Source organism: Bufo gargarizans, chromosome 2 (genome assembly GCF_014858855.1).
Source record: "Bufo gargarizans isolate SCDJY-AF-19 chromosome 2, ASM1485885v1, whole genome shotgun sequence".
Classification (NCBI taxonomy): Eukaryota; Metazoa; Chordata; class Amphibia; order Anura; family Bufonidae; genus Bufo; species Bufo gargarizans.
In genome coordinates this window covers 524,964,277-524,988,476 of record NC_058081.1, presented here as the reverse complement: position 1 = coordinate 524,988,476, position 24,200 = coordinate 524,964,277, and the positions used below count along the sequence as shown (strand labels likewise).

General features: G+C 46.1%; 1 protein-coding gene and 1 long non-coding RNA gene across 2 annotated transcripts in view; one reads left to right on the top strand and one right to left on the bottom strand.

Annotated features, from left to right (window-relative positions):
• SYT10 (synaptotagmin 10) overlaps positions 1-24,200 on the bottom strand; it is a 135,494-nt gene that overhangs the window by 81,207 nt on the left and 30,087 nt on the right. The window contains exon 2 of the mRNA XM_044278028.1: positions 23,597-23,954. Within this exon, the coding sequence (XP_044133963.1) occupies positions 23,597-23,954 (358 nt within the window). The remainder of the gene's footprint in view (positions 1-23,596; positions 23,955-24,200) is intronic.
• The window catches only part of LOC122926604, a 126,064-nt gene continuing 125,747 nt past the window's right edge, over positions 23,884-24,200 (top strand). The window contains exon 1 of the long non-coding RNA XR_006387689.1: positions 23,884-23,979. This is a non-coding gene — a long non-coding RNA (uncharacterized LOC122926604). The remainder of the gene's footprint in view (positions 23,980-24,200) is intronic.

Sequence of the window (24,200 nt, the reverse complement as noted above, 5' to 3'; positions counted from 1 at the left end):
GGGCACATTGTCTTTGTACCGTGGATCCAGCAGGGTGGCAACCCAGTAGTCCGCACACGTTAAAATGTGGGCAACTCTGCTGTCGTTGCGCAGGCACTGCAGCATGTAGTCGCTCATGTGTGCCAGGCTGCCCAGAGGTAAGGACAAGCTGTCCTCTGTGGGAGGCGTATCGTCATCGTCCTGCCTTTCCCCCCAGCCACGCACCAGTGATGGGCCCGAGCTGCGTTGGGTGCCACCCCGCTGTGACCATGCTTCATCCTCATCCTCCTCCACCTCCTCCTCATCCTCGTCCTCCTCGTCCTCCAGTAGTGGGCCCTGGCTGGCCACATTTGTACCTGGCCTCTGCTGTTGCAAAAAACCTCCCTCTGAGTCACTTCGAAGAGACTGGCCTGAAAGTGCTAAAAATGACCCCTCTTCCTCCTCCTCCTCCTCCTCCTGGGCCACCTCCTCTTCCATCATCGCCCTAAGTGTTTTCTCAAGGAGACATAGAAGTGGTATTGTAACGCTGATAACGGCGTCATCGCCACTGGCCATGTTGGTGGAGTACTCGAAACAGCGCAACAGGGCACACAGGTCTCGCATGGAGGCCCAGTCATTGGTGGTGAAGTGGTGCTGTTCCGTAGTGCGACTGACCCGTGCGTGCTGCAGCTGAAACTCCACTATGGCCTGCTGCTGCTCGCACAGTCTGTCCAGCATGTGCAAGGTGGAGTTCCACCTGGTGGGCACGTCGCATATGAGGCGTGAGGCGGTGAGCGGGAAGGCCGAAGTTACGCTGTAGCGCAGACAGGCGAGCAGCAGCAGGATGTGAACGCCGGAAGCGCAAACAGACGGCCCGCACTTTATGCAGCAGCTCTGACATGTCGGGGTAGTTGTGAATGAACTTCTGCACCACCAAATTCAGCACATGCGCCAAGCAAGGGATGTGCGTCAAACTGGCTAGTCCCAGAGCTGCAACGAGATTTCGCCCATTATCGCACACCACCAGGCCGGGCTTGAGGCTCACTGGCAGCAACCACTCGTCGGTCTGTTGTTCTATACCCCGCCACAACTCCTGTGCGGTGTGGGGCCTGTCCCCCAAACATATGAGTTTCAGAATGGCCTGCTGACGTTTACCCCGGGCTGTGCTGAAGTTGGTGGTGAAGGTGTGTGGCTGACTGGATGAGCAGGTGGAAGAAGAGGAGGAGGAAGCCAAGTAGGAGGAGGTGGCAACAGGAGGCAAAGAATGTTGCCCTGCGATCCTTGGCGGCGGAAGGACGTGCGCCAAACAGCTCTCCGCCTGGGGCCCAGCTGCCACTACATTTACCAAGTGTGCAGTTAGGGAGATATAGCGTCCCTGGCCGTGCTTACTGGTCCACGTATCTGTGGTTAGGTGGACCTTGCCACAGATGGCGTTGCGCAGTGCACACTTGATTTTATCGGATACTTGGTTGTGCAGGGAAGGCACGGCTCTCTTGGAGAAGTAGTGCCGGCTGGGAACAACATACTGTGGGACAGCAAACGACATGAGCTGTTTGAAGCTGTCTGTGTCCACCAGCCTAAATTACAGCATTTCGTAGGCCAGTAGTTTAGAAATGCTGGCATTCAGGGCCAGGGATCGAGGGTGGCTAGGTGGGAATTTACGCTTTCTCTCAAATGTTTGTGAGATGGAGAGCTGAAAGCTGCCATGTGACATGGTTGAGATGCTTGGTGACGGAGGTGGTGGTGGTGTTGGTGGTACATCCCCTGTTTGCTGGGCGGCAGGTGCCAACGTTCCTCCAGAGGCGGAGGAAGAGGCTGAGGCAGCAGCAGCAGAAGCCGAGGCGGCAGCAGCAGAAGAGGCCGAGGCGGCAGCAGCAGAAGAGGTAGCAGGGGGAGCCTGAGTGACTTCCTTGGTTTTAAGGTGTTTACTCCACTGCAGTTCATGCTTTGCATGCAGGTGCCTGGTCATGCAGGTTGTGCTAAGGTTCAGAACGTTAATGCCTCGCTTCAGGCTCTGATGGCATAGCGTGCAAACCACTCGGGTCTTGTCATCAGCACATTGTTTGAAGAAGTGCCATGCCAGGGAACTCCTTGAAGCTGCCTTTGGGGTGCTCGGTCCCAGATGGCGGCGGTCAGTAGCAGGCGGAGTCTCTTGGCGGCGGGTGTTCTGCTTTTGCCCACTGCTCCCTCTTTTGCTACTCTGTTGGCTCGGTCTCACCACTGCCTCTTCCTCCGAACTGTGAAAGTCAGTGGCACGACCTTCATTCCATGTGGGGTCTAGGACCTCATCGTCCCCTGCATCGTCTTCCACCCAGTCTTGATCCCTGACCTCCTGTTCAGTCTGCACACTGCAGAAAGACGCAGAAGTTGGCACCTGTGTTTCGTCATCATCAGAGACATGCTGAGGGGGTATTCCCATGTCCTCATCATCAGGAAACATAAGTGGTTGTGCGTCAGTGCATTCTATGTCTTCCACCGCTGGGGAAGGGCTGGGTGGATGCCCTTGGGAAACCCTGCCAGCGGAGTCTTCAAACAGCATAAGAGACTGCTGCATAACTTGCGGCTCAGACAGTTTCCCTGGTATGCATGGGGGTGATGTGACAGACTGATGGGCTTGGTTTTCAGGCGCCATCTGTGCGCTTTCTGCAGAAGACTGGGTGAGAGATAATGTGAACGTGCTGGATCCACTGTCGGCCACCCAATTGACTAATGCCTGTACCTGCTCAGGCCTTACCATCCTTAGAACGGCATTGGGCCCCACCAAATATCACTGTAAATTATGGCGGCTACTGGGACCTGAGGTAGTTGGTACACTAGGACGTGTGGCTGTGGCAGAACGGTCACGTCCTCTCCCAGCACCAGAGGGTCCACTAACACCACCACGACCATGTCCACGTCCGCGTCCTTTACTAGATGTTTTCCTCATTGTTATCGTTCACCACAACAACAAAAATATTATTTGACCCAATGTATTGAATTCAAATTCAGGCCTTTTTTTAAAGACAACTAACACTATCTGGCTATCTATTTAGGTACCGTATTACACTAATACAGGCACAGCAGTAACCACAGATTTAGCTGACTATAAATTTGAGGCCTATTATTTAGGCGCTGGGTGACAGGTATAGGTTTACTGACAGAATTAGACTTGGAAATGCACAGTAGCGTGTGTGTGAAGTTATTCAGAATGACCCTATGTGCACCTTGAATCTGATATACCCTTTTAGGGATACATTTAAAGTAGGCCTGATACAGCAGAAACCACTAAATTAGGAAATTGCTAAATTGGGAATTGTATTTCAACCCAGAACAAAAACTGTGCTTTGACGGACACTAAATAACTTGACCAGCCACACCAGTAACGACAGATTTAGCTGACTATAAATTTGAGGCCTATTCTTTAGGCGCTGGGTGACAGGTATAGGTTTACTGACAGAATTTGACTTGGAAATGCACAGTAGCGTGTGTGTGAAGTTATTCAGAATGACCCTATGTGCACCTTGAATCTGATATACCCTTTTAGGGATAAATTTAAAGTAGGCCTGATACAGCAGAAACCACTAAATTAGGAAATTACTAAATTGGGAATTGTATTTCAACCCAGAACAAAAACTGTGCTTTGACGGACACTAAATAACTTGACCAGCCACACCAGTAACGACAGATTTAGCTGGATATAAACTTGAGGCCTAGTATTTAGGCGCTGAGTGACAGGTATAGGTTTACTGACAGAATTAGACTTGGAAATGCACAGTAGCGTGTGTGTGAAGTTATTCAGAATGACCCTATGTGCACCTTGAATCTGATATACCCTTTTAGGGATACATTTAAAGTAGGCCTGATACAGCAGAAACCACTAAATTAGGAAATTGCTAAATTGGGAATTGTATTTCAACCCAGAACAAAAACTGTGCTTTGACGGACACTAAATAACTTGACCAGCCACACCAGTACCGACAGATTTAGCTGGATATAAACTTGAGGCCTAGTATTTAGGAGCTGGGTGACAGGTATAGGTTTACTGACAGAATTAGACTTGGAAATGCACAGTAGCGTGTGTGTGAAGTTATTCAGAATGACCCTATGTGCACCTTGAATCTGATATACCCTTTTAGGGATAAATTTAAAGTAGGCCTGATACAGCAGAAACCACTAAATTAGGAAATTGCTAAATTGGGAATTGTATTTCAACCCAGAACAAAAACTGTGCTTTGACGGACACTAAATAACTTGACCAGCCACACCAGTAATGACAGATTTAGCTGACTATAAATTTGAGGCCTATTCTTTAGGCGCTGGGTGACAGGTATAGGTTTACTGACAGAATTTGACTTGGAAATGCACAGTAGCGCGTGTGTGAAGTTATTCAGAATGACCCTATGTGCACCTTGAATCTGATATACCCTTTTAGGGATAAATTTAAAGTAGGCCTGATACAGCAGAAACCACTAAATTAGGAAATTGCTAAATTGGGAATTGTATTTCAACCCAGAACAAAAACTGTGCTTTGACGGACACTAAATAACTTGACCAGCCACACCAGTAACGACAGATTTAGCTGGATATAAACTTGAGGCCTAGTATTTAGGAGCTGGGTGACAGGTATAGGTTTACAGACAGAATTAGACTTGGAAATGCACGGTAGCGTGTGTGTGAAGTTATTCAGAATGACCCTATGTGCACCTTGAATCTGATATACCCTTTTAGGGATAAATTTAAAGTAGGCCTGATACAGCAGAGACCACTAAATTAGGAAATTGCTAAATTGGGAATTGTATTTCAACCCAGAACAAAAACTGTGCTTTGACGGACACTAAATAACTTGACCAGCCACACCAGTAACGACAGATTTAGCTGGATATAAACTTGAGGCCTAGTATTTAGGCGCTGGGTGACAGGTATACGTTTACTGACAGAATTAGACTGGGATATGGCCAAAAAATAACCACACTATTGATGGTTAAATGCACTTGGTGTGACAGCTTGACCAACCACACTACTGAGGGTTAAATGCACTTGGTGACAGGCACAGCTTGCCCCTGATGTAGTATATGGCCAAAAAATAAACAGACTATTGCTGGTTAAATGCACTTGGTGTGACAGCTTCACCCTGATGTAGGATTTAGCTAAAAAAACAACCACACCATTGAGGGTTAAATGCACTTGGTGACAGCTTGCCCCTGATGTAGTATATGGCCAAAAAATAAACAGACTATTGCTGGTTAAATGCACTTGGTGTGACAGCTTCACCCTGATGTAGGATTTAGCCAAAAAACAACCACACCATTGAGGGTTAAATGCACTTGGTGACAGCTTGCCCCTGATGTAGTATATGGCCAACAAATAAACAGACTATTGCTGGTTAAATGCACTTGGTGTGACAGCTTCACCCTGATGTAGGATTTAGCCAAAAAACAACCACACCATTGAGGGTTAAATGCACTTGGTGACAGGCTCAGCTTGCCCCTGATGTAGTATATGGCCAAAAAATAACAGACTATTGCTGGTTAAATGCACTTGGTGTGACAGCTTCACCCTGATGTAGGATTTAGCCAAAAAACAACCACACCATTGAGGGTTAAATGCACTTGGTGGCAGCTTGTGCTGGCACACCACAAGACACAAAATGGCCGCCGATCACCCCAGAAAAAAGTGACTGACAAACGGTCTGGGCAGCCTAAAAACAGTGAGCAATTCAATAGCAGCAGTTCAATCATCCACAGCTGCAGATCGATCAATGGATGAAGTCTTTTGGAGGAGTTAATCACTGCCTAATCTCGCCCTACTGTCGCAGCTGCAACCTCTCCCTACGCTAATCAGAGCAGAGTGACGGGCGGCGCTATGTGACTCCAGCTTAAATAGAGGCTGGGTCACATGCTGCACTGGCCAATCACAGCCATGCCAATAGTAGGCATGGCTGTGACGGCCTCTTGGGGCAAGTAGTATGACGCTTGTTGATTGGCTGCTTTGCAGCCTTTCAAAAAGCGCCAGGAAAGCGACGAACACCGAACCCGAACCCGTACTTTTACGAAAATGTCCGGGTTCGGGTCCGTGTCACAGACACCCCAAAATTCGGTACGAACCCGAACTATACAGTTCGGGTTCGCTCATCCCTACTGCATTAATGAAATTCTTTTTAATTTGCATTACTGAAATAAATGAACTTTTGCACGATATTCTAATTTTTCGAGTTTCACCTGTAATAAAGATATATTATTTTCTTTTAACGTCCTAGTGAAGCAAGCTTTCTAATGTAAACATTGGGGACGTATACCGCTAACCATTTTTGATTGTTTTGGTACACCACTTATAACCAGGGATCATTCAGAATAGGAATTATAGACCACAACTCTCAGGACACGGTCCTTTAGCCAGTTTTCAATCCAATTACAAACTGTACTTTCCGAGCCTATAGGTCTAAAATTACTTGTGGGTGACCTAGAGCCCTTTTTGAATATGTACCACAGTTGCCTTGCACCAGTCACTTGGCACTTTATCAGTCGCTAGAGAATGTCTAAAAATTATGAACAGGGGCACAGCAATAAATGAACAGAGTTCTTTAAGAACTCTTAGGTGCAGGAGAACACCCAGAAATTTGGCTTTGGGGGGCCTGAGGAGAATAAAGGTAGTGCTTGTAGCTTGCCGCTCAAGATTTTAGGCCTCACCCATTATTATAAGCCCCTCCTACATATAACCCGTCACTCCCAATAACCACCATGCAGCTGAAATGATAGCGTTGAGTATGACAGCAAAAGTCTCACCCTCATCTTACATATACACACACTGTACTTAATTCAGGGCTCCAACACAAAGCTACTGTACTCAAGTAAACTATTATTTCTTCCCTGTCCATAGCAGCAATCAGCTGTATTGCTGTCATGAGGAAGATGATACAGATAAATGTAGAGAGATGAGCGCTTCCACAATGGGAGCGTTCATTTTTACATGGCCCTGCCGCAATCCCCCACTTATCTAGGACTGCTTCTCAAAGGGGCGCCTCTGCTTGGGTGTAATCAGTCTGGACCTGGAGCCTTGTTCACATTGACTTTATTTAACTTAGTTTGTACCATATCTACAGTTAGCCTATTCAGTATATTACTGGATGTAGAGACCTGGCACCACCAATATCATCTCCTTTCTCTAATTTTGTATATAGAGAGCTAAAAAAATAATAATTTGTGGCTCTGCCATTTCCTGATCTTCAGGGACCACCCCCTTTTAATCAATATTAATATTAGGGGGCCTACCTGTTCTGACCTTTGTTTTTTAGCATTTATATATTTAAATAATTTTTGTGGATTTTCTTTTGTTCTCTTTGGCCACCTGCCATTCATTTTATATTTTTGCTGATTTTATCTTTTTTTTTTTACAGCTTTTATTAAGACTACAGCTGACCCCTCAGATTAATATTTTTTAAATGACCTTTTATGTCATTTATTGCCCTTTTTACAATACAGGTAGCTGTAAGCCATCTGGGGTTTAATTTTATCTGTTAATACTTGTTACGTACAGGAATAAATGTAGCTGTATAATTTAATACTCTCCCATTTATCCTCTGCATTATTATGCGACAATAGTTCTCGCAATCTATGCTCTGAAGAGCCGCCCTCAACCTGGGTAAATTAGCCTTTTTAAAATTGTGTTGCCCTCCCAGCCACGGTTTGATTTTTATAGTTCAGGGGGAATATAATTATAATGTGGTCTCTATTACCTAATGTTTGACGGGCAGTAACATTTCCAACAAGCTTTGCATTGTTAGAAATTACCAGATCATCAAGAGAATCACCCCTAGTGGGAGCTTCTGCCCATAAAGTGGTCATGCAGCAAGTTGAGGAATTTTCTCCCTTTTGCAGTTGAGGCAGAACCATGACCCCAGTCAATATCTGAGAAGTTAAAAGTCTCCCAGACCACTGTACCAGCCTTTGCAGCCCACTCTGTTTGATTATACAGCTGAACTTCTATCTCCTCTGTGATGTTAGGGGTCTATAGCTTACACCAAGTATTATTTTTTCTGAGTTTATTTCCCTTTGTAATTCCACCAATAAAGTTTCTACATCCTCAACCGCCTCTTTTACAAATGCCTGCATATCACATACAGGCACACACCGCCGCCTTTTCTATTGGACCTGTCTTTCCTAAAGAGTTCTTTTGTCTGTAACATTAGCATAAGGAAATTGCTTATGCAGAACATAAATTACCTCCCGTCATTGTTCTCAGATTGTCTGAACTTTCCGTGTTCCTGTGTAATTAGTTTTTATAAACATTTCACGTCTGTCAGGAATCACTCGTTAACCTGCACAATCGCAATCATGTCCTTCTCCTCCCCCGACAGTTCCACGATGAAAAATTCTGCCAATTTTTATGATCTGCTTTTCTTACTGCAGGGTTTTATGCAGCATGATAGGCTTAGTGTTTAATATAGTATTAAAAGGTTTTTTCAGGATTTTTATACTGATGAACTAGGTCAGTGACGGCGAACCTATGGCGGCACTCAGAGCCCTATCTGTGGGCACCCGCACCCTGGGAAACGTCCATGGTGTACCAATACTTCTTAGACTTTTCCAGCCATTCATCAGTGCAGGACGCACTATGAACAGCACTAGGGTTGTTTCGATACCAAAATTTTGATTCGGTTTCGATACCATAAAAAAGTATTGCGATACTCGATACCACGCGAAAAAAATAAAATGCCAAAAAAAGCTGTGTGCATTCAGCATTTTATGGAATGTCCATAATCGAACAGTCCTATCCTACTTTTTGGGGGGGACAAGGTGACAAAAAAAAAGGGCAAATCGTGCAGTTTTTCTTTTCATTTTTATTCTTTTACGGCATTCACCGCTTAGGAGATATTTTTTAATATTTTAATCGTTTGGACTTTTCGGACGTGGCAATATGTAATATTTTAGTTATTTATTGTTTATATATTTTATATGTAATATTGGGAAAAGAGGTGATTTATACTTAATATTTTGGTGTGTTTGTTTTTAATTATCATTTTTTTTTTTTACAGTTTATTTAATAACTATTTTCCCCCTTAGAGGCTAGAACCTAGGATCTTTTAATCCCTTGTATATTCACCCTAATATAGCTCTATTAGGGTGAATAGGACTTTGCACTCTCCCTGCTGCCTTGTGCATAGTACACACAGCAGCAGGGAGCTGACCATGGCAGCCAGGGCTTCAGTAGCATCCTGGCTGCCATGGCAACCGATTAGAGCCCCGCAATTACACTGCTGGGGCTCCGATCAGAAGCTGCTACTGCCACCAATAACTGTGGGTTTGGTGGACCAAGAGAGTCCAAGAAAAACGGACAGAGTAACGGGCGCAAATCCACAACCAATGGTAGAAAACAAATTGGTTTATTCATAAACAAATTTGTTTTACCATTGGTTGTGGATTTGCGCCCGTTACTCTGTCCGTTTTTCTTGGACTCTCTTGGTCCACCAAACCCACAGTTCCCATACTCACCCGTTCGGCGGTTCGGCACCGACCGAAGGGTGTTTGGACAAAGCCGGCGGCACCAACCAACCCTCACGAGCACTTAGCCTTCATTGTAGTTGCACCCAATTGGTGCAACTCTGACAGGTGAGCATATTACCTCCCGTATGAAAGGGGAAATAATCATTTACATACTCACCCTATGAGCGCCTTCTCTTTCCTTTTTTTGTCTACAACCACTGCCACCAATAAGAGGAGGTGAGGGGACTCTGTAGTCACTGCCACCAATGATTTGATTACTGGGAGGGGGTCGCACTGCGCCACCAATGTTTTTAATACTGTGGATGGGGCGGGGGCACCCTGCACCACCAATGTTTTTGATACTGAGGAGAGGGGGGTTGGGGGGGGTGCACTGCGCCACCAATGATAATTAACGTTTAATATACAAATACAGCCGGCGGCAGAAACACATTGCCAGCACCCAACCTCTGACAGGGCGCTGCGATCCACATCAATCAACCCCTCAGGTGCCACACCTGAGGAGTTAACTGCCGCCGATCGCAGTGCCCTGTCAGAGGCAGGGTGCCGGCAATGTGTTTCTGCCACCGTCTGCATTTGTAATGTATTAAACGTTAGTTATCATTGGTGGCGCAGTGGCCACAGCCCCTCCCCTCCTCTGGCCCGCTGAGCTCTCATTGGAGTCAGCAGCACAAGGGGGAGGGAGAGACTGCTTCCTTCTACTCTGTGCTGCTCAGAGCAGCGCTATCCATATTCTCTGATACTAGGCTGTGCAGTAGCACAGCCTAGTATCGATAAAAGACAAATCCCAGTATTGTATCAATACCGGGCTAAAAGTAATGATTTGGTATCGAAAGTTCACAGGAGCGCTGCTGCCTTCCCAAATCAGAGGATAGGTCATCAGTATAAAAATATTGGAAAACACCTTTAATATTGCAGTAACCTACTACATGGAAATGCATGGGGTTGTTAAAAGCAATGTGCATGAGCTCACCTAGTTTCGAAGGTTATTTATTAGGGTTTTAAGACAGTACAGCTAATGATCTTACTTAGGAACCATCAAGGTGTACAATAGAAGATACAAAACAATACAAAAAGAAAAAAGAAAATTATTGAATAACATGCCAAGAACAGTACAAATACACTGACCTAAAGAATTATTAGGAACACCATACTAATACGGTGTTGGACCCCCTTTTGCCTTCAGAACTGCCTTAATTCTACATGACATTGATTCAACAAGGTGCTGATAGCATTCTTCAGAAATGTTGGCCCATATTGATAGGATAGCATCTTGCAGTTGATGGAGATTTGAGGGATGCACATCCAGGGCACTAGGGCTGCAACGATTAATCGATGTAATCGATTATAATCGATAACTGGATTCGTTGTTGACGAATCCAGTTATCGAATAATCGCCGATTCGTTGCTATGCGGGCGGGCGGTCACTGCATCTTTATTTTACCTTTTACAATGACGCTTCTGTAACAGCCAGGCAGAGCGGACGGCGGCGTAACATCACTTACTCATGTGACACGCCTGCTCCACCTCCTTCATTCATAAAGTGGGTGGAGCAGGTGCGTCACGTGAGTGAGTGACGTTACGCCGCCGTCCGCTCTGCCTGCTACTGGAGCGTCATTGTAAAAGGTAAAATAAAGATGCAATGATTAGTCCGACTAAGCATCGGGGCCGGGGCTGTTATGGGGAGGGGGGAGGATCTGTCTATGGCACTGCTATGGGGAGGGGGGTCTGTGTATAGCACTGCTATGGGGAGGGGGGTCTGTGTATGGCACTGCTATGGGGAGGGGGGTCTGTGTATGGCACTGCTATGGGGAGGGGGATCTGTGCACTGTTATGAGGAAAGGGATCTGTGCACTGTTATGCCCATAACAGTGCACATATCCCCCTCTCCATAACAGCGCCGCCCACAGATCCCCCTCTCCATAACAGCGCCGCCCACAGATCCCCCTCTCCATAACAGCGCCGCCCACAGATCCCCCTCTCCATAACAGCGCCGCCCACAGATCCCCCTCTCCATAACAGCGCCGCCCACAGATCCCCCTTTCCATAACTGCGCCGCCCACAGATCCCTCTCCATAACTGCGCCCCCCACAGATCCCCCTCTCCATAACTGCGCCGCCCACAGATCCCCCTCTCCATAACTGCGCCGCCCACAGATCCCCCTCTCCATAACTGCGCTGCCCACAGATCCCCCTCTCCATAACTGCGCCGCCCACAGATCCCCCTCTCCATAACTGCGCCGCCCACAGATCCCCCTCTCCATAACTGCACCGCCCACAGATCCCTCATAATAGTGTCATCCACAGATCCCCCATAATAGTGTCGTCCACAGATCCCCCATAATAGTGTCGTCCACAGATCCCCCATAATAGTGTCGTCCACAGATCCCCCATAATAGTGTCGTCCACAGATCCCCCATAATAGTGTCGTCCACAGATCCCCCATAATAGTGTCGTCCACAGATCCCCCATAATAGTGTCGTCCACAGATCCCCCATAATAGTGTCGTCCTCAGATCCCCCATAATAGTGTCGTCCACAATTTGTTTTAATATGGCCTTTGAACATAATTTTTCAAGTAAGATCATATAAACCTCTTTGTTTTGTAATTTTGTCGTTTTTCCCGATTAATCGTAGAAATTAATCGGCAACTAATCGATTATTCAAATAATCGTTAGCTGCAGCCCTACAGGGCACAAAGCTCCCGTTCCACCACATCCCAAAGATGCTCTATTGGGTTGAGATCTGGTGACTGTGGGGGCCATTTTAGTACAGTGAACTCATTGTCATGTTCAAGAAACCAATTTGAAATGATTCAAGCTTTGTGACATGGTGCATTATCCTGCTGGCAGTAGCCGTCAGAGGATGGGTACATGGTGGTTATGAAGGGATGGACATGGTCAGAAACAATGCTCAGGTAGCATGTGGCATTTAAACGATGGCCAATTGGCACTAAGGGGCCTAAAGTGTGCCCATAAAACATCCCCCCAACTGCTTCCTTCAATCGCATTAATGAGAAATAGAACAGGTGTTCCTAATAATTCTTTAGGTGAGTGTATAAGTACATGAAGAAATAGCGGGGTTCAGTATTTATGCAAGTCACCAGACAAGGCTAGTATATGTAGATGGTAAGATGACACAAAGAAAAGGAAGCAAGCTATAAGGTAATACAAACAGGGCCGGCGCCACCAGTAAGGTGACTTAGGCAGTCGCCTAGGGCGCCATTTAGCAGGGGGCGCCTGTTGAGGTAAAAAATAAATAAATTGGTTATGTAGGTTCGGGCGGCCGGCCTGCGGTGCCCCTCATGCTGCGCCTTCTGAGCGGCCGGCTCAGTGCTGCGCAGCCTGCCTGCGCCTGCTAACTGCTGTGTTGTTAATGTAGCGTGGCCGAGCTCTGTTCGGTCCGGGGTACAGGAGCATTTGTTTCCTGTACCCGGCCGGACTGAAAGGAAGTGCACACTAAGTGAGCACTTCCTGTCAGTCCGGCCGGGTACAGGAAACAAAAGCTCCTGTACCGCGGACCAAACAGAGCTCGGCCACGCTATATTAGAGGTGACAAGGGGGAGGAAATGAGAGTGACAAGGAGGGGGGGGGAGTAGAATGAGAGTGACAAGGGAGGGGGGAGTAGAATGAGAGTGACAAGGGGGGGGAGTAGAATGAGAGTGACAAGGGGGGGAGTAGAATGAGAGTGACAAGGGGGAGGGGAGAATGAGAGTGACAAGGGAGGGGGGAAGAGAGTGACAAGGGGGGAGATAGAATGAGAGTGACAAGGGAGGGGGGGAGAAGAGAGTGACAAGGGAGGGGGGGGAGAAGAGAGTGACAAGGGAGGGGGGAGAAGAGGGTGACAAGGGAGGGGGGGAGAAGAGGGTGACAAGGGAGGGGGGGAGAAGAGGGTGACAAGGGAGGGGGGGAGAAGAGGGTGACAAGGGAGGGGGGGAGAAGAGGGTGACAAGGGAGGGGGGGAGAAGAGGGTGACAAGGGAGGGGGGAAGAAGAGAGTGACAAGGGAGGGAGGGAGAAGAGAGTGACAAGGGAGGGAGAAGAGAGTGACAAGGGAGGGAGGGAGAAGAGAGTGACAAAGGAGGGAGAAGAGAGTGACAAGGGAGGGAGGGAGAAGAGAGTGACAAGGGAGGGGGGAGAAGAGAGTGACAAGGGAGGGGGGAGAAGAGAGTGACAAGGGAGGGGGGAGAAGAGAGTGACAAGGAGGGGGGGAGAGAGTGACAAGGGAGGGGGGGAGAGTGACAAGGGAGGGGGGAGAGAGTGACAAGGGAGGGGGAGAGAGAGTGACAAGGGAGTCCGCAGAGCCAGACCAAGAGCCAGACTGCAGCCAGAGACCAGATCATCTTATTGTCCTGGTGGTAAGTAGACAATGCAATATGTTTATTATTTAATTGTTTAATTATTAATACTACATTGGAAACTAATTTACCTCACATTTAGGGTCCATTCACACATCCGTGTGTGTTTTGCAGATCCACAAAACACGGACAGCTATTGGGGACAAGAATAGGACATGTACTATTTTTTTCAGGATCGGAATTGCGGATCCGGATCTGATAAGGGAGGGGGGGGGGGGGCGTCAATTTTTATCTTGCCTAGGGCGGCAAAAATCATTGCACCGGCCCTGAATACAACAGCGAAGATCAGTAGAATGGGAGGAGGACAACCAGGGCTCCCAGAACTTCTCAAAGGCCACAAAGGTATCTCTGCGGATGGCATTAAGCCTTTCGTAAAGAAGTATCCTATTGACTCTGTCCAGTACTGCCCGAAAATTAAGTAAAGTCGACCGCCATTTGAAAGCTACATGGATTCTAGCTGCTAAAAGCACCGGTATATACTGTGATTAGAGTTGTTGCGATACCAAATTTTTTTATTCGATTTCGATACCATAAAAAAGTATTGCGATACTCGATACCATTCGATACCACGTGAAAAAAATAAACCAAAAAAGCCACGTGCATTCCGCATTTTAAAAAATTGCGAATCGCGCAGTTTTTTTTTTTTTATTTTTTTCTGTTCCGCCGTTTACCACATAGATTTTTTAAATATTTTAATAGTTTGGACTTTTCTGACGTGGCGATACTGCGCCAACAATGATAATTAATCTTTAATACAGGAAGCTGGTACTGGCAGCAGATCAGCGGCAGTTAACCCCTCAGGTGCCGCACGTGAGGGGTTAACTGCCGCTGATCGCAGCTCCCTGTCGGAGGCAGGGTGCCGGCTATGCGATTCTGCTGCCGGCACCTGCCTCCTGTATTATGTGTTAAAGCAGACCTTATATGGGTCCAGACTTAAAGTAGCAGGCTCCACAGAGCGGCACCCAGAGATGTCCCTGCGCTTACTATTATTCCTGGGCGCAGCTCCGTTCGCCCGCTGTGGCCCATTACTGTCTCCTGCTCCATATGCTAATTACTATCTGAGCAATAGGGAGGAGACATCAGCTTCTCTAGTGGGCGTTCCTCCTCCCTGGCTGTAGCGCTGTCCAATCGCAGAGCAGCGAGAAGGAACGCCCACTAGAGAAGCTGATGTCTCCTCCCCATTGCTCCGATAGTAATTAGCATATGGAGCAGGAGAGGATGGGGGCACAGCGGCGCGAATGGAGCGGCGCCCAGGAATAATAGTAAGTGCAGGGAGATTCCTGGGTGCCGCTCTGTGTAGCCTGCTACTTAAAGTCTGGACCCAGGAAAAGTCCAATAATTGGTGGCGCAGTGCACCCGGCCCTCTCTCCCCATTGGTGGCAGCGGCAGCAGCAGCACAGGGGGGACGGAGAGACCGCTTCCTTCTCCCCTGTGCTGCTGAGAGAACATGAGTGCGCCGACAGCAGCGCGCTCATGTTCTGTGATACTAGACTGCGCTGCAGCGCAGCCCAATATCGAAAAAATGGAAATCCCAGTATCGTATCGATATCGGGACAAAAGTATCAATTGAGTATCGAAAGTTCGATACCCGCAACAACCCTAAATGTGATAGCTTAAATTTGGCATAAGTTAACCAAGAGGGTTTGTCCCTCAGGAGACATAAGGGCAGAGACGTAGGATAGAGGCATCCCAACACTGAGGATAATAGAGTGCATATTCGGCTCCAGAATCTCCTCACAATTGGACAGGCCCACCATATGTGAAACATTGTGCCCTCCTCATCACATCCACAGAAACACCGTGAAGAGACCTCAGGGTATATGCGGTGTAGTCTAGCTGGGACCATGTAGGTCCTATGCAATATCTTTATTAATGTTTCTGCTAGGGTGGTCTGCCAAGATCCCTTAGTGAGAGTCTGGGAGTGCTGGTGCCACCTAGAAGCTGAATATTCTACCTCCAAATTCTCCTCCCATGCTTACATATATGGTAGTTTAGATCCTTCCGTTACACCATTAAGTGTCCCATACATCCTAGATAATAGACTTTGTTTGTATAAAGAATAAGTTACAGAGCATTCAAAGGGTGTTTAATCAAAGGAGCTGTTAGATGTCTGAAGGGAATATAAAAAAGAGAAGATCCGGTTAGCATTAAACATTTCCCTCATGGGGAGGTAGTCATATCTGTCCTTAAAGTCAGCTAACAAAATTAGTTTACCTCGGACCAGAAACTTGTGCAAAGAACAGAGCTTATTGGATCTCCACCAATTAAATGTGTGAGCCTGCAGCCCCGGTGGGAATGCAGGATTTCCCAAAATATATTCTAACAGAGAGTTTTTGGACTGTAGGTATAATTTAAATCTAGCCGACCTCCGGAAAAGTAAAGAGTAGTGAGACAAGAGGGACCTTGTGCATATAGTAGTCGGCAACGGGAGGTTAGACTAAACAGGGCCCTCCACGTCTGTGGAGTGAATAGTTACTGTTCTAGTGAGATTCACAGTGGGTGCTCTTTAGGTTCAAGGTGAGTCAGGAACAATTGAGCTAGCCTAGCTGCTTTGTAGTATTTAAGGAAGTCTTGAACTGAGAGACCCCCCTGGGACTTATGGCGACACATTGTTTGCCTAGCTAGACATGGATGTTTATCTGCCCATATAAACTTCAGGGCCTCAGTTTGTAGAGCTTTTAGATCAGAGCTATGTACCAGTACAGCGAGAGTTCTGAATAAATATAGCAGTCTGGGGAGGACCACCATTCTGACAATATGAATCCTACCTACCCAGGATACTGGGAGGGATCTCCAGGCTTTAAGGTCCTCTCAAATTTTGCGATACAGGGAAGTGTAATTCGTTTTGTATACCCTTTCAAACCTGTTAGGCAAAGATATTCCCAGATACGGAATGAAATTATGTCTGAGTTGAAAAGGGATCTTTTGTGATAGGAGGGATGTAGTCTGGGGTGACAAGTTACAAAGAAGAAGCTCGGATTTGGTAAGCCCTGAGACCGCGGAGAACGAATTCAACACCTTTAATAAGGATGGGAAGGATATAAGAGTTGGTGATGGAAAACAGGAGGTCATCAGCAAATAAGCTTAATTTATGCTGTAGACCTCATACAGGAAGCCCAGTAATATCAGGGTGAGATCTGATGTGAATTGCCATGGGTTTTTATAGCAAGGGCAAATAAGGCGGGTGATTGGGGGCATCCTGACGTGTGCCCCTCTGAATCAGCATAGGTGAGAAGTGAGTCGCAGGAAGCTTTAAATAGGCTTCAGGAGTAGAGTAAAGGGACTGAATGGCATGAAGAAAGGGGCCCCTAATGCCCATAGCGCTCATAACCTTGGAGAGATAATCCCAATCCAAGGTATCAAAGGCTTTTTCAATGTTAAGAGCCAAGATGGCCAAGGGGGTATGGATCCTATTAGCCTCATGGATTATAGTCAGGATTTTTTTTATCTTATCTGGGGCCTCTCTGCCTGGGATATATACCACCTGGTCTCTATGTATAATGTCTGGTAGCAATTTGTTGAGGCGACGAGCCAAAATTGAAGTAAAAATTTTATTGTCTAGGTTGAGGAGGGAGATGGGCCTGTAATTGGAGGGCAACAAAGGGTCCTTATTTGGTTTAGGTATTACAGTAATCCTAGCAGAAAGGAATTCCGAGGGAGGTGTGGTACCCGGTAGAAGATGATTACAATATTGGGCAATATGTTGGGTTAAGAAAGGGGCACATTTTTTGTAATAAAGTGCAGATAACTAATCGGGTCCCGGGGCTTTATCCAACTTCAAAGTTTTGATGGTGTATGTCGCCTCCTCTGCAGTCATTTCTCCATAGAGGCAAGCCAGCGCATCAGGGAAAACCTGAGGGAAAGGGATTGAAGTTAGGAAGTCATCCGCCACGATCCCAGGGCCCGCTGGGGGGCTGGAATATAATTGCTGATAGAAAGCCTGAAATGTATCATAAATGGTATCGGGGTTAGAAGTAGTACATCCATTTATGGTGGGGATTCGGAAGACCTGATTAATCCTCTGCTTGGCTTTCAGTTGCCGAGCAAGCATCTTATCGGGTTTGTTAGCATATTTATAGTAGTAGGACGCAGTCCATCGGAGAGCTTTCTCTGCGCTACTGGATAGCAGCATATTCAGCTGCAATTTTGTATATTTTACAGCTTTAAGAAGGTAGAGAGAGGGGTTCCGCTGATGGGTTCGTCTTAGTCTACTTAGCTTAGCCTTCAGCGCTATCTGGGCGGAGTCCCGTTCCTTTTTTAATCTGGATGCCTCTCCCAAAAGTCTGCCCCAAATAAAAGCTTTATGAGTAAGCCATAATAACATAGGATTGACCTCAGGTGTAGCGTTCTCAGTGAAGAATGCAGCTCAGCAACGGTCTAAAATAGGATTGAGGACAAAATTGAAGTCCCCACACCACAGAAGGCTATGGTAAGTGAGGGATTCAATAATCTGCCCTACTTTGGAAAAAAAAGGTGATTGGGTCTTCAGTTGGGACATATACATTAACTATACATAAAATGTCCTCCCTATAAGTGCTGTCACGGCCACGGTTATGGCCGTGACTCCTTGGGAGCCGCATACAATTGCCCGCGGTTTGGGTAGTTGTTTCAACCGCAGCTTGAGGCATGATGTTTGCCTCAAGTGCGGTTGCCGCGGACAACAGCTATGTGTGCGGTTCCCTTGGAGTTGTGTGCGTGTGTGTATGCACTTTGACACTTTCCTTTCTCTAGTGTCACGGCCATGGTTATGGCCGTGACTCCTTGGGAGCCGCATACAGTTGCCCGCGGTTTGGGTAGTTGTTTCAACCGCAGCTTGAGGCATGATGTTGTTTGCCTCAAGTGCGGTTGCCGCTGACAACAGCTATGTGTGCGGTTCCCTGGGAGTTGTGTGCATGTGTGTATGCACGTTTGTGTTGTCTGGTGTGCACTTTGACACTTTCCTTAATCTAGAAAGCAACATCATGCCTCAAGCTGCGGTTGAAACAACTACCCAAACCGCGGGCAACTGTATGCGGCTCCCAAGAAGAGAAGAATCTAGTGTATTGAGGGTGTATATATTTTGGGTGAGAGGTGGGAGTGAAGTGCGACTCCTGCAGGCAGAGGACATCGGCGCATGTTTTTTGTAATTGGAAAAAGCCATTTTACGTTTCTGTGGGGAGTTAAATCCCCTTACATTATGAGTGAGGATTTTACACATATGTTAATATATAGAGGAGCTTGGATCTGGAGGGGCGCCCGCCGACATCTCCCACAAGAGGTGCATGAGCATACTTAAACGGCACTTTGTAAATGGAGAACGGAGATCTAGAATTACCCAGACTAAGAGAGGGTATCACGGGCCTTGGTCAGGACACAATTTGTAAATATGAACATATAAATCAAGGAAATATTTTCTTTCCTACAATGCCCATAATGCAATAGCTTTCTTGTATATAGCATAAGCATGTATTAGCTGGGCGTGGGGCTTCAGTAGCTCAGGGGTGGGGCTTGTTCCTTTTTAGTAGTTTGGAATAGAAAAATCGCATCAACAGAGGAGAATCCCTCTCTTGGGATGGAGTCCCTCTGAGTGCTTGCTATGTAATAATATGTTTCCCCTGCAAAACAGAGCAGTTATCCCAACTAGTTTTATTTAACCCCTTGCTGACTGCCCGTTAACTATATTCGTCCTGATGGACAGCTAATTGCACAGCTGTGGGAGTGTGGATCCTGCTGACCATGACAGCCTTCCCCATCCCTGCCTTCTCCATTGCTGTATAAAGGCAGTGACCTACAGTCGGGGATAGAGAGGTGTTTGAACTTTCCTTGATGTTAGGTAGATGGGTGCAAGTCAAGAGGGCAGAGGTAGGTAGGGGCCAATAAATGAATGGTGAACTCATGACCAGTCTCTTTTTACTGAATAGATGATAGGGGGTACAGTACATAAAGCAGCAATAGGCACAGTTCCAAAGTATATTACCGACCATCAGAAAACCATCAGAAAAAGTCCATTCTCTTTCCCTCTGAGACAATCTCTCAGTTATGTTATTCTCTGGCAGCTTTCAATCTTAGGGATGAAAATTGGGCTTATTTTTCAGGAGTTCGCACAAGCACAAGTTGTCTATAGCTGTGCCTGCTAGGCACTCTCTTACTTCTCTGGCCAGGGGGACGGTCCAGCCTGCCTCCTGGCAACCTAAATAGAACTGCCAGCAATAACTATTTGTTGCCTATACATAACCATTAGGGATATACAAAGTCCATAGAAAAAGAGTACTTATACAATAAACTCCTTAGCATAAGGTTAATTCTTTAGCATTAAATATCCCAAAAGAATGAATACCTGAGGTAAGTCCCAAAGCATTAATACTAATTCTATCACCTGCTCAATACTAAGGAAATCCTGAAAATATGACTGGCTGCTTGGCCCTGAGGACGTGAGTTCGGGAACACTGCTCTATAAAGTATAAGTGCGGCTGGTATTACTGTCTGCTTGAGGACAAAGCATGTGTTCAAGTGTTGGGCGGCAGCGAGTGTGTTCCTGGGTGTGTTGACTGGTTGGGGTGTGATTTATGCTCAATTTGCAGCCTGAGTGGAAGGTGAGTGCAAGATTGGGTAAGTGGAGTCAATTAACCCATTGCAGTCACAACTGCAGCACGTGCTAGGATGGTACATACATGACACCAATAATAGCCTATCATCTATTGAGTGGGTGAGCGTTACTAATTCACTTTAAAATTAATGGTTGTATTTTGCTCTGGACAAAACAAGAGCTTTAAAATCTGCCGGTCAGCTGCCTAGCTGTATAAATCACAGACACTTAAAAATGACTAAAGCTGCAGAAAATTATATGCTTTGATCACTTCTAAAAATTAATGATACAAATCAACAAATACACAGGCAACGCACTATGAACCAGCGTCTAGGTTATCCGTCTCTCTATATTCATCTCACCATGTAGACATTGGGGGAGATTTATCAAACTGGTGTAAAGTAGAACTGGCTTAGTTGCCCATAGCAGCCAATCAGATTCCAGGTTTCATTTTCCAATTGAGCTGTGAAAAATGAAAGCTGGAATCTGATTGGTTGCTCTGGGCAACTTAGCCTCCCTCCCCCATTGTTTTTAATGAGAGGCCATACAGCAGTTCATGCAGCTGCGTATTTTTGCTGCGCAGTTTACCAGACCATGCCAAGAATGTACAGGTCCATTTTTGGCACAGACCCCCTCACAAAGCCACAGTGGGGGCCTGCTCGTGGTTTAGCTTTATTCAATGGAGCTAATTCCACAGTGGGTCCCCACCATGAAAGCCCATGGCAGAAACCGCTGCAGCTTTTGTCGCAGACAAAATCTCTTATATGAACCTTTCTAAAAAGGATTTTATTAAGAAATACAGGGAGTGGCCTTAAAGGGAACCTGTCAATTTGAAAATGGTGTTTGAGCATCATGTTATACAGCAGGAGGAGCTGAACAGACTGATATATAGTTTTATGTGAAAAGAATCTGTAAAACATGTATTTTATACATTTGCATTCCTTCTTCTTTTGGTCTTTGAAGTCCAGGAGGCGGTCCTATCAGTGATTGACAGCTGTCTCTGTATACACCAGGCATCCTCAAACTGCAGCCCTCCAGCTGTTGTAAAACTACAACTCCCACAATGCCCTGTTGTAGGCTGATACCTGTAGGCTGTTCGGGCATGCTGGGAGTTGTAGTTTTGCAACAGCTGGAGGGCCGCAGTTTGAGGATGCCTGGTATACACAGTCATAGAGGGAAGTGTCCACACAGACACTGAGAGCCTTTGTTGGGATTTTGGTTTGCGCTATTCTTGCTGTGGAAAATATTAAAGTCAATGGCATTCATCAGTGAGCATCGGAGCAATGAGGAGGAGACTGAGTATTTCTTCATCGGCGTCTCCTTCTCCCTGGCTGTAGCGCTGTCCAAACGCAGTGCAGAGCGTCACAGCCAGGGAGTTTTTTTCTACAGCCAGGGACGCTCGTGATAAAAAACTGAAGGTTTACAAACAACATCTCTTAGCAACCATCAATGAAAAACGCATCGCACTTGCTTGCGGATGTAATGCGTTTTTCACGCAGCCCCATTCACTTCTAAGGGGCCAGGGCTGCGTGAAAAATGCAGAATATAGAACATGCTGCCATTTTCACGCAGCGCAGCAGTCTAAGGCCCCTTTCACATGAGCGATATTGTTTGTAAACCTTCAGTTTTTTATCACGCAAGTGAAAAACGCTTTAAAACGCATTGCACTCGCACGGAAAAAAAACTGAACACAATTGCAGACAAAACTGACCGAACTTGAACTTATAAAATGGTCCGCGTTTCACTGAACGCAACCTGAATGTATCCGGACCTAATCCGTCACGCTAGTGTGAAACAGGCCTAAGGGTCCATTAACACGTCCGCAATTTCATTCCACCGAACGGAATTGTAGACCTATTCATTTCTATGGGGCAGCACGATGTGCTGCCCGGATCCGCACTTCCGGGTCCGCAATTCCGATCCCGAAAAAAATAGAACATGTCCTATTCTTGTCAGCAAATGCCGACAAGAATAGGCATTTTCTATGAGAATGCCGGCGATGTCCGTGTTTTGTGGATCCACAAAACACACACGGATGTGTGAATGGACCCTAACTGTGTGACTGGTACTTTCATTTAGCCTTATCTCTAAACTACTAAGAAGTCATAAGCACTTATTTAAGCCACATTCTTATCAGTAACATAAGAAGTGAGCTTTAATGAGTGTTTATAATGTCAGAGAGCAGAGATAAGGAGTCCATCTGCTCCTCAGGTGATGGAAGAGACCTAAAACCCACAGGCAAGCTAGTAGAGCATCTCAGCTATGTACTCAAAATAGCATTTCATATTGTTAATAAAGACCAATTGAAAAAATTATTTTCAGCTCAAAACAAGTACAATGCAATAATAAAAAAAAATATTGCCCCAAAAGGTGTACTTAGCCTTTACGTCTGTGTTGGTGTACATTGCGCCAAATTTATCAAACACTTTTGTCTCGAAATGCTATACCAATTTTTCTGCATCACCCCCATACTGGAGTGACTTTGACTTTTTGGTGACTTTTTTAGTCTCAGTTGATAATTCTGGAGTGAAACTTATTACAATAGCTAACCCCGACCATTTTCACACCCACTTTTCAAAACTGAAATAAGTGGTGTAAAATGCAAAAAGCCACAACACTTTTGCACATTTTACAGCAAAATGTCACAAAGTCCTATTTTGTGACTTTCTGAAGCCATAATTCTGGAGTGGAAGTCATTAAAATTTCCCTTGTTTTTTTCACATCATTGAACTTCAAGAACAGAAGAAAGGAAGTTTTTTAACCATCCCCAAAAATGTCCACATACTAATTAACTTTATTATCATTTATAAGGGTATGGACATTGAAAATGACTGTGATTGTGATCTTGGTGTACCACAGCGCAGCACAAAATACTGCCAATCCCGCTGCAGTATTCGACTGTATTGTCATCCTGAAGACAGCGATAAAGCTGAATTCAGGAAATCACCTGAGGCAACTGGCCAGGTACAAAAGTACCTGATACTCCTAACATTAATTAATGATGAGAGCATCAGATCATTGTGTACCTGGCCGGCAGCCATTGGGAGGGCTCGGGCAGCCCTCTGGACTTTGACCCAATGGACAATTTCCCTGTAGAGTATATTGCCAATCCGCACTTGCTTATGACAAACAACATGGAGCTACCAGGGTCAGGAAAAAAACAGCAGCGTTGCCATGACAAAATCTTCACACTGGAATAAGGCAGCAAAGAAAAAAAAAAAATTGGGTGATTCAGCTGCTTACCGTGAGGATGATGTGGGTTCGGTGATTTGGCGCTGCATACGAGCATGCTTCATTAAATGTTCTTTCAGGGCATTCTGCACCTCGGCCGGGATGTCAGGTGAAGTGTGGCTGATCTTCATGGCGGCTTCCTGCATCCTCACGGAGTGTTTACCATTCTGTTTGATTTCTTTCTTCTCGTTGGTTTCCGTCACTTCAGGGGGGGCACTGGGGACACATTGGGGGATGCCATTGGTTGCAGATGCGACAGGTTTACTTCTCCAACATGGCCAACAAAGTTTCCAGAAGACAAAGAGTGAGACCACCAGCAGAGCCAAGCCGCAAAAGCTGACCACAACAGCGAGGAGACTGACCGATATGTCTGCAGGGGAAATATAAGAAATCAGGTAAATCAACAAGATGATCCTTTACACACCTCAGTAGAAAAACACCCTAAAATGTTGTCCAAATATATCAAAACATGCTACTTTCTTCCATGACAGCACCATACACCTATTGTTTCGCAGCTATTTTTAGGAGAAGTGGTCTTTGTCTAATCCTGGAAACTTCTTAAAGAGAATGTCCAATCCTTTGCAAGTGATGGGCTATCCTCAGAAATATATCTACT